Source organism: Salvelinus sp. IW2-2015, unplaced genomic scaffold, assembly GCF_002910315.2.
Source record: "Salvelinus sp. IW2-2015 unplaced genomic scaffold, ASM291031v2 Un_scaffold3642, whole genome shotgun sequence".
NCBI lineage: Eukaryota > Metazoa > Chordata > Actinopteri > Salmoniformes > Salmonidae > Salvelinus > Salvelinus sp. IW2-2015.
The window spans coordinates 45,772-57,359 of NW_019944919.1; the positions used below are offsets into that span (position 1 = coordinate 45,772).

The window sequence follows — 11,588 nt, forward strand, 5'->3', positions numbered from 1 at the left end:
TGTGATACTTTAATATGCCTTTAATTGCATTAGTTTACATTAGTCCAATATTTTCATCATTCCGTTCATCAAAACTAAGGTGAGTTTTCCTCTGTGCTTTTTCGACCGATGGCGTTTCCTCGTCTCCTCACTCCGCTGCCGCCCGCCCGCCTCCGGGTTCCCAACACCAGTTTAAATCAATATCGCCTACGTTTTCTATAAATATGGCTTTTTTCCCAAGTTCGGACTAATTTAATTTCTGTGTTGTCGGACCAGACCTGGTCTCGGGTTTCAGCCACCAGCCTTGGGTCGGACCTGGATCAAAGTTTTTGTTCTACATCTGATGAGAACTCTAAACTGCAATTCGGGTCTCATGTGCAGTCCTGCAGTCTCAATTATGCATGTGCTTTGAATTGATGGCGACTTTTGGTTTCAGTAAATATGTCGGGCTAAAGGCTTCCATGCATCAACCTGTTTGTTTAATGTGCTATTTCATTTTGTGCCAATCTGCTGCTGCGCATGTTGTGGTATTTTGTGGAATTTCATTAGTGCGATATTGGGGGAACATTTTGGGATTTCCTGGTCTTTTCTAGGAAATTGATGAGTGGTTCCAGGACCACGGTTACCGGTGATAATCCCAAGTTGAATAACAGAATAAGCTAAATATACTTTTGCAAAAAGAGAAATCTCAAAGGCTTTTCTCCAAGTCTCTGCCAATTGACATCCATTCATTTATTCTATAATATTCCCTCAGTTTTCCAATACAACATCACAAGGTGTAACGATGTACGCTGAAAGTCGGGAAAGCAAGTTCAGGGAGTGAATACATTAATAATAAAAGGATAAAACAAGAAACACGAACAGCGCACCGACATAGAACATGAACAATGACGACTGGGAAGAAACCAAAGGAGTGACATATAAAAGGGCAGGTAATCAAGGAGATGGTAGAGTCCAGGGGAGTGTCATTATGCGCCTAACGCTGGTGACAGGTGTGCACCCTAATGAGCAGCATGGTGACCTAGAGGCGGAGAGAGAACACGCGTGACAACAGGCCTGGGTTCAAATACTATTTGAAATCTTTCACATACTTTTAGTGTTTGCTCGAGCATGCCTGGAGAGGAAGATGAGCGGGTTTTGCACGTTAAAGACTAGAAGCATTCATAGAGGCTACTCGGAAGAATCCTTCAATGAAAAAAGGGTTCTTGGTAGAACCAAAAATGGTTCCCCTATGGAGACAAACCAAAGAATCCTATATGGTTCTATTTACATTTTATGCACAATTTCTTTCCTAAGAGTGTAGTCCTGGACTGAAAAGCACATTCAATGTAAAATTACAATCGAACATGTTTTTTAGTCTGACTGGTTATCTAAGGTTCTTCCTCAGATAATTTCTGATCATTTCCTTGTCATCTGTTCACATGAAGAATACAGTACATTCAGAAGTCCCATTCAAATTCCTACAGATGCAGAACATCAAACCATGGCCTTTCCCTAATTACCTATTCACTAACACTCAATTTGGTTAGCAAATTCACAGTACAGATAAACAGCTGTTGCAAATAATGTACCTCATGCATCAGATGAAAACTGTATTTTATCTGACTGCCTGTTACTCAGAGCCATTTGCCGGTCATCTTGACTCACTGCTAGACATGGAGCAACATAACTCCTCCACCTTGGTCTCCTTCACCCTAAACTCCTCCACCTCGTCTCCTTCACCTAAACCTCCAACTCTAACGCCTCCTTCCTCAGTCCTCACCATCGCTTGGAACCGTGATGGGCTGGCCCCTGGCGTGGTCCTGTCTCTTTGCTTCCTAATCGCATGAGTTTTCACTGAATCTTTTAGTTTTCACTGAATCTCTGTTGAGCTGAGTGCTCATGGTCATCTTTATTGTAGTTTACTCATATATTATCCGAGCAGAACATTTTGCTAGCATGTTATATTTAAGTGATAATGCCCGAGAAGCCGATGTTTGGAGTATTTTGGCATGGGTGTTGTTAGGCCCGAGACGAAGTCTCCAAACACCAGCTTCGAGGGAATTAGCACTTTTATACAACATATTCAAATAACGATTGACATACTTTCATTAAAAACATTATTTTGATTAATTTATTCATACTATTTCATTCAAACTATTTGGGGGGCTCCTGAATGGTGCAGCGGTCTAAGGCACTGCATCTCAGTCCCTGGTTCGAATCCATGCTGCATCACATCCAACCGTGATTGGGAGTCCCATAGGGCGGTACACAATTGGACCAGTGTTGGCCGGGGTAGGCCGTCATTGTAAATTAGAATTTGTTCTTAACTGACTTGCCTAGTTAAATAAAGGTTACACTTCCACAAGATATAGTCCCGACACAAATCTAGGTTTGCTTCCCAAGCCGGCTGGTCATTTGTTCGGTTGCCAGAGATGCGACTCAGTCTTTTTCTTCTGCATCAGTCGTTCATTCTAAATGTTCTATTGCCATACTGGCTGGCAACGTTCTTATCCCTTGCTTGTTAGCTAACCAACTACAGCTAACTTACAGTCACGTCAAACGTCAAAAAGACGCATTTGCATTTGTTTAAGCTGTTTTCTAGAGACATTTATTTGGACGCATCCATAACAATGAGCTAATGAGGCGCGATTTCGCCTGCCGTAGAAAATGTGCTGACTCGTCAGGACACTGTTGTTCAGAGGAGCTAGCCAACAACACAGCTAACACAATCCCTTCAAACACTGAAGCTTTAAAGACTGCAAACTAGCTGCACTTCATTTCGTTTTACTTTTTTTAAATTGACTTTTCTTTGTATATATACATAAAAATGATGATGATTTTGACTGGCTGAGAAACGCAGCCTGCCTGCCTGTCTCGCCCCTACTCCCGACCCCGACATGTTCATTACTATGGGACAGCTGGAGATCGAATTTGAATATTGAAACAATGTTGCAAACGTCGTTGAGACAGACAGCAAAGTTTATACAAATCTCCACTGTTGTAAACTAAATGTTAGTCTAAAAGAAATGTGAGATAATGTCCAGATACTTTTTATAGTGGAGATCAAGTTTATACTTTCCCTGCCTGTGGTGTTGATGGTCAGGTGGATTGCGCAGTCGCATGGATAGAGATAAATATATAAATTCTCAACCAATCGCTAGATTAAGCCGGTAGTTCACTGCTCGTTTGGATACTAACATTGCGGTTTGGTACAGGTGCGCCTTCCTTTTAATCAGTCTAGAGATATATATCAGATTTGCGCTGCTAATGGGCGTGCGAAGAGCTGCGCGCTACTCGGTTCTCTCGGAAAGACCCTACAGTTGCCATGCTGGACTCGTCAGTGATGAATCTAAGTGCAAGGGTGGCTTGTGTTGTTATGGGTATTGTGACTCGATAATTGCTTCTGTCTGGTATAGATTTTGGGATTGATTCTGGCTGACAAGTGGAAGAGGGATACATCTTGGGGCTTGTCTATCTCATTCAACTGACTCGAAGCAGATCGTGCAGTATAGTACGCTTCCGTGATGACGGTCGACGCGCTGTTGCGGCAGATACTAACACAGCATGTGGAGTACGGTAGTCACTTGCGTTAGCAGTGAGAATCTCCGGAGGCACGGTGTCGGTAGTCTGGCTATCGACACGGTTCGACAAACCCTGCCGGTCGGCCGTAGACCTGCTTAGTCGATTCAACAGGAACAGCTAGCTGAGAGGTTCATGACGGTGAGTGAGTTAGGGTATTTTGTTCCCTAATATACCAAGAGTGGTGCCGCCTTGACGGTATGGAGCTGGAACTGAGGCTACTTGTTTGTTGGAAGTACTCTATTTTAAAATATACTCGTACATCACTAAATCCTAGTCATCGATCAAACCAGTGTCGCTCCGGTTTGAATATTCTCACATCGTAGCTGGTTCTCATATATATAGCTATTTTGAGACAGTTTGATGCTGATAGATTTTGTTTAGGATTATTGGGCATCTTGTAGTGTAGAAATGTTTCTTTTCTGCTTCATCGCTGAGTCTATGGGGGAGGTATAGAGATCTTAGGCAAACACTATAGAAGCTATTTGATCTGTGGGATTAGTCTCATTGTTTACATGAATTTTAAATTCTTGTTCGTTAATATGGGCATCGGTCGGCTGGGATTGGTTCAAAAGGTGTTGATGGATCATGGCTTTTGCAGGACCAGACTCGCTGCATGACCCTCGATACACCTAGTATACGTGCGGTGGGGTTTTGTCGGTGGAATAAGAACAGAGTTGTTATCATACTGATCTCTCTATCGCTAGTGGCACTATTGCGTCTCTAGATTTACATCTTTGAAGGCTGGTGGGCATTGTATATGCTCTGGAATGTATACTGAGTATTCGGTCTTATGTTAGACTCGACTAGCCAGCTTTTATGTGATGGAGTAGTTTTCGGGACTCTTATCTATCTGTAACAACTATAGGTTCTACTGCCCGCTGGTGATATCAAAACGTTCTAATCTACACATAATTAATTTTTTATCTATTAAGGTGTCGCGTTTTGGGCTAAACTTTTCAGCTTCTGGATAATTACTAGCTTTATCTCATAGGCTACTGACTGCTTGTCGCCATTGAACGCTTATGTGTCTGCTTCGATACGCTCACATTACTTGCCATTGAGTTGACCCGTTAAGTCTAGCACGCTGACAATCATAGAATTTGTGTTTTTGAAATTTACGTGTGCCAGTGTTCTGAGTGAATATCGTTTAGGCTTAGAATATAGGTAGCACATGGATGTTAAATTGTTGTCCATAGTTGGTTAAGATATTGTAATAAGATATCCTTACTGGTTACAACATAATTCGTTTTCACAGATCACAGGGGTGTGCGTCGGTATTCTTAGAAGCAATAAAAAACTCTTTGGCTCTCTACATAATGCATTCTCGAGTGGGAGACCCATTAATAGTCAAGTGGCTATTTTGGTTGGGAATACGACGTAACTGCGTATGTCATCATGGCTCGTTCATAATCTCGGCTTTCTAACACCGGGAAGTGGAAGGAGAGACAAATTAGCTGCCAGTTAGAGTATATTATTCCTCTTTTAGGCGCTAGGGATATCTGTCTCACCTTCTCTTGGACATCGTTTGATTGACTTGGGGGGAGCTATTTCCCTCCGTTTGTCAGGGTCCGCTACCTATTCACAGACATCCCAATCCCCCATGGATACCTGGGCGAAGAGGAGATGTGAAAACAAACGCACATCGCTTAGCAGGAATTTAGCCTTGGTTGTGCACTAGGACAAAGAAGTTGCTGAAAAGCAATGGATAGTATACGATCATCTCGAATGGTCTGTAGTAGCACCAGAGGCACTTACCCACGGCACACCACGATCCGGTTCAAGATCTGGGCACAGCGCCCAGAGCTACAGATCGCTATACAATCAAGATACACTTCGACGCTCGGTTCTGTCTTGCAATGATATAGAGGCCATGTATGAAAGTTATATAGAAGATCAGAGGGGGTGTTGTAGATATATGAACGTGAATACTTTGGTTCCTGTACGAGAGATGACCGGTTCCCCGCACGATTTCGTAATTTTTACGTACTGTTTCCCAGGTCGAAGAATGAGGCCCTGTAGCTGTGGGCATCATACGCACTTCTCTCTACTCATACAGCACTAGACTCGGTATTTTTGGTTTATTCTTGATCAGTGGCCACACGCCGAGTGCTCGGTGAATTCATAGATTAAATTATATTCAACTATCAGGTACGCGCTAAATATGGCTTGCTACTATATCATTGGCATTTGCTCGTCGATGGTGGAATATGTATAAGCCCCAGCAACACAGTCTAGCTCGTCAAACAGACGGTGGAATATGCTAGATGAAGAAACATCACTAACGCAGCTCTGGGGGTAAACATAGATTGGACGAGCTAAATCTTGAGTGTACTGATGGAGGTGAGGTGGATGTTATTCTCTCCAGTTTGTAGATGGAAGTATGAACTGATAGGTGCACGCTTGCTCAACGTTATTACTGGTTTCTAGTCTGTTGTGTCTGCTTTGCCATGCTCGGTTGTGGGGCAGCAGAGCGTTAATGACACATCCCACGAGCAGAGAACGCCTCTGAATTCTAAAGATAGGAAAAAATCGAACGAGTGCACTCTGGCACTGTAATGCAGTCGTACCAACGAAGATAGTAATGGTTGTCAATCGATACATCACTAAATATCAGTATATCTACGTGCAGTGAATACTTTACATGGAATGAAGTAGCCAAAACCGGCAATAGTGGTAGACCAGGTGACAATATCAATTCTATTAGGAGATACAGCATAGAAGCATATAGGTTTGTACTCCATATTTTATAGTGGCTTTATACAACGCTTTAAATAGAGGCAATCTCTCTATAATATCTTTTATACAGTATATCCTCCGGGTCTCGGGATACTATAATGTAGAGTAATTTTAGTTACTGGGGTAATATTGCCAGAAGATCATAAAAGTAATTTATTCTGGTCGCTTTAGTAACATACTGTTCGATCTGTGTAGTTGAATATATCAGTGAGGGAAAATTATGATCAATCATTACAATACGTATAAGGACTTGTACTCGATCAGTGTCGATATACTGTTGTGTACTGCCAATCTACAAAGACTGACAACTACACTAACGAATTGCAGCCTACTATCACTTGGCAGTTTTAACAGCGCTGATAGTGCTGGTTAATATACGTATTGCAATGAATCATAGGGCATCTTGTATAAGAGGATAGTAGAGTAAATATTTACATCTTGTTTGATTGTGGGTGTTTGTTTGGTTTTGTGGGTGTTTGAATTGTAATCTACTACACATAACTCTCGTTCACGTTTCCCCTGTGAAAAGAAGGTTATTTGTCTTACGGATGTCAACTACAGGACTGTTGAGGGCCCGCACATCCAGTTTAAAAAAGTTTCCCCCAAGCCAGGAACCAAGGGTGGTGTGGAACAGCCAGCTCCTCGCGCTACCGGCGTCCAGGCAGGAAGGGGGCAGAGGTGTCGTTTTGGGTCGAGGGAGGCGGCAGGTATACCAATAACCGGCGTGCTGAAGTCGTACGGAGAGCTGGCGGTGGTATGGGTTTTGTGTATAAGCCCCCTTTTTGTTACCCAGGCTGGTTTTTTCTTCTTTGGCTCGTGAGCAGCCTACATGCATGGGCTGTGGACGTGGTGTGCAGGCGAGGGCGGTGCGGAGCCGGTCCCTTACTCCCTGGGCCACAACAGAACTAGTAGAGCCATAGGAAGGAAAACTACTAGATTCCTTCCACATGTCGTTTCGCCGGTCCTTCGCTGCTGTTCTGTTGCGGCTGTACTTAGGTAAAGTCGCAGTCGTGTGGGGGCACCCCACCAAGTTTATCTTTTTCGCCCGACGGAGCCTCGGTCCCTTTGCAGAACCTTGTAGATCGCCAGGACCGCACGGTGGCCAGGCAACCCCGAAAGGCTTGGTCCACGGAATTCTCGGATTGGGGACCAGTAGGAGGGGGTTGAAACGTTCCTTGGTTGGGCCACCATCACCCAGCACATGAATAAGGGAGAGAATACGCGCTTAAGTAGGACGGTAGGTGGGCGGGATAAGCATTAGTTCTTGCGTGCGCCCCCCGCCCCAATCTCGGGGACCAGCAGGAGCAGGGAACGCCAGCACGGGAAAAATCCCGGTTAGCAAATCACTACCCGCCTCCTCGCCGCCCTTCCGCGCCGGCGTCCTGGTACAATGGACGCAGAAACTGACCCTACATAATTCGTCTACTGAAGGGGTGGTATTGACGTATCATCTATAAATGCAGCGTTTGCCGCGCGGTTAGACTGTTCTTTCCCTCCTCCGCTTCGTTCTTTATCCGGCCGGGTGAAACACTTGAAGGCAAGGCTGATCGAAGAAACACGCCCTATTTGGCCCGTCGTTCCAAAAGAAGTATTTCATGGATCTTGGTTCCTTCCAGACTCCTCTCCTGCGGGACGTGGAATCTTCGCGCGGGACCCCGACTCCACACGACTATACTCAACTTCCCCCGCACTCAAACGCAACAAACAACCAGTACATTTTGGGCTCGCCGGCTAAGCCCCGCTCTAGGAGGGCCCCCACCGCACGAGCATAAGGGAAGGCCAGGGCGTGTAATGGGTTTACCTTCGCGGGAGGGGTACAATGAATTAAGGTTGCCCCTGTTTAGGATAGAGTACGGGTCAGTTGGGGGAGGGACCGGAGTCGAGCCATTAGGTTTTGACTCTCGCGCGCACGACCTACCCCCTCATCTGTCAACTTTTGGAGCGTCAGATTACAAAGGGCGAGCTCGGGAGTAGATTGTTAAATCCCATGTAGAAAGGAGGTAGGATAACGTCTAGAATGACAGGTTCCATCTATTGATACCACGGTGTCGCCACCCCGCCACGGCTCCCGTTGTTTTGAGAGCCCGGGTTAACCCCGCGGGCTTTGTTATAGCAGTTACTACACTTTTCGGTGCTAGCGTTTTGGGTCGTCGGAGGAGCCTATATAAAAAACAACTTCTGCGGCCAAACACAGACGCAAGGAGGATATACAGGGTTAGATTTTCTTCCTTAGTCCTCTTTCTTGGGTCTTTTAAGAAGTAGGGGCGAGACCAGCATACTGGGGGGGTTTTAATACCAGTTCAAGCACAGAGACAGCATGGGGATTTTTTTGTTTTTTTTTAAATGAGAAACCTGGCCTGCGAGCCTTTGCCTGACGAGGGAGTTTGCAGTGCGCCTTTCCTGCGGCTGCCCGGGCCGCCCGACCGATCCCGGATGACCAGAGGGAGGGATAGAGTGTGGGCCCAATAACTAATGGTCACCGGTACAGCAGACGGAACGAGGATTTGTACGTTTTTACTTACTCGCCCGACCGGTCCCAGGGGTGTGGCCCGCTGGTTGGTTCTATATCTGGAGGTGCGAGGAGACGGGTTCTTGGTACGGCAACGCTTGTGAGCGTGGCGAACTTGCTTACGCGCATTGAGTACACCAAAAAAAGTGGAAAGGGTTGCGGTGAATCTTTCCCACATGCGATGGCGACTCTTCACCTAGGTAACTTTTCCTAAAGATTTTTAGGCAGAGGGCGCGCTACTGCGGGCAATGCCCCCTGATCCCACACAATCCGGGCTCGGCTCCACCTGGCTCGAGTGTCATATTCAGGCCGGGTGACTTTAGTGCGTTCTGCTTAGTATTATTCCTGGGGGAACACGCTGGTCTGTAGGTTTTGACAGGGTAAAATGTTCACACCAAAAACACCGGTTGGCGGTAAGAGAACATTTTCTGTGGACTTAGGGTTCTTTGCCTTTGTACGAGTGATTTTCCAGTTTAAATCCTCCCTGCAAGCGACTGGCAACGCGAATGGGCTACTTCACCAGCGCCACCCGCGTCCCTGAGCGGTAGGTTCGCACTGAGCTCCAGTATGAAAGCGCGATATATACGCGGTGTGCTTAGGGCCGCCTCTTTAATGTTTTTCGAATGGTCATCACGGCTTTACGCCTTTTCATAACGAGAGATAGGTAATTAACAGCCCAAAGCCCAGGCAGGGGCAGCCGGACGAGTCTCTCATAGGTGGGTTTTGGGGCGCGCCAACATCCATCAGCTAGCCGATTGGCCGCTTTTTGGCTGCTGTGAGAGTATTTAAGCTCTCGAAGAAGGAAGGGCCAAGGGCGCTGTTGATGTTTTTTTATGTGTTATGGCGTACAGGCCCCGAGTGTCTTGTGGAGGCAGGCTTCCTATCCCAAGCTCGGATGCGTCACCTCACTATAAAAGCCAGAGAGGGATCCGGATGGGCAGCAGGGAGCCGAAGTAAACGAGGGTTCTTAGCTGGCCAAAGAGCCTGTCCGCCTCAGCCGACTATGCAACCGTAGGGACCTCTTCAGCAGTGAGGTTAATTGGAGAAGCCAACTTGGCCAACCGGATAAATCTCGGTAAGTGATTGGCAAACCCTAAAAATCGTTTCTGCACCTACTTTTAACGTGTGGAGTCGGCCATTACGCATGCTGCATGCGGTCACTCTCATCTCCACCCTGATGTGGGAATTGCGATACCTAGGAGTAGAGGTGGCTGGGTGCACAGTGGCAGGGCTAGGTTAGGTTGTTGGTGGGTGTGTTCGATGGAGGTCGTATGATGGGATAGGAGGTTGGAGCGAGTTGTGGTCGTTAATCCCTGGCATGTGCTGCGTCCTGTTCCTGGGAAGGGAGAGGGTATCGCTGGGACTGGTTCGGACGGGACGGGTAGGAGGAACCGGTTGGGTCTGGGGTTATCTAGGGCGCTTTGGGTGGAGTCCCTTCCTGTTCTCCAGCAGTCATTCTGGACAAAGTCATCATGGACGAAGATGATTTAAATAGCTGAATGTTCCTGGAGCGCTCCTCGACCTCCTTACCGGCGGTACCTGCTGCTGCTCCATCTGTTGGTGTGCTAATTCTGTTAGGTGTGTAAGGGCGGCGAGTCAGGTGCAGGAGAGCAGAGTAGAGTAAACAGGCCACTTTTTATTACGTTCAACATAGGACAAAAATGGATAGTGCCAAACCGATAAAAATGGTCACGTTGTGTCGTTGGTAGAGCATGGCGTTGCAAGCAGGGTTGTGGGTTCATTCACGGGGACAGGATAATATGTTGAATTTCCAATTGTATAGTCGTCTGGATAAGAGCGTCAGCTAATGACTTAATGTAAATAAACTATAAAAGTTGCGATGAAATACACCATTGACTGAACAATTACACACAAAGAATGTTGGAAAGAGGACTAAATAATGTAGATTGATTTGGGGAATGAAACAGGTGTGTATGGAACAAGACAAAAAATGGACATATGCAAAAATTGAGCGACGATGGCTAAAGAAGGTGGACCGCGCCTGAACAAGGAGAGGAGCGATTGGCGGAAGTGTGACAAAGTGTTTCTTGAAGTGGGATGTAATATAATGTGTGGTGAGAAATCGTTTTGCTGTCAGAAATTACAGGTGTACAGAACTTTGCGAAGAATTACTTGGTTAAACTGTCTTGAGGACAGAGGGGGCTTTTTCACTTTGGGGAAACTATTGTGCCAATTTAAAACGGCGTCGTACTCAATTTTGCTCGTTAAAAATGCATATTTTTTTATTGGATAGAAAACCACTCTTAGTTTCTAAACGTTTGAATTTTTGTCTGTGAGTAAAAGCGAACTCATTTGGCGCACACTTCTGACAGGAGTGGAAAGTCTGAAATGATGCTCTGTTCAAGGGCCTGCTATATGGGCATGTCTATGATATACGTGCATCGTCATACACCTCCTAGATGTCATAGAGGAAGTGAGAGAAGAAATGAGTTGATCTATCTGGTCTGGAGATGGATGAATCTCTTGGAACGACGAGTCCTCCATTTTTCTGTTTTCTGCAAGGCGAGTGGAGGGACTGTTATTGCCTTCTGAAACGCTGTACGGTTTGGGCCGAATATATCTCCGGGTTGATTTTATTTGATACATGTAATATCATGTAGTATGTTTTTTCATATAGTTTTATTAGATTTGAATTTTTTTGGGACGTTTGGTCGTGTTGCTTTGGTCTGCATATTTCAGGAGGGATAGCTTTGCGCATTGCCAGGTGTGCTTGCTAATTCAAGGAGGGAAAAACACGTTTTTAAATACCAAAAGAGGACGGTTTCTCCTGTGTTCTTCT

General features: G+C 45.7%; 1 protein-coding gene across 1 annotated transcript in view; it reads right to left on the reverse strand.

Annotated features, from left to right (window-relative positions):
- The window catches only part of LOC139025962 (C-C chemokine receptor type 3-like), an 11,220-nt gene extending 3,992 nt beyond the window's left edge, over nt 1–7,228 (reverse strand). Inside the window, exon 1 of the mRNA XM_070441235.1 lies at nt 6,826–7,228. Within this exon, the coding sequence (XP_070297336.1) occupies nt 6,826–7,228 (403 nt within the window). The remainder of the gene's footprint in view (nt 1–6,825) is intronic.
- Between the last annotated feature and the right edge of the window lie 4,360 nt (nt 7,229–11,588).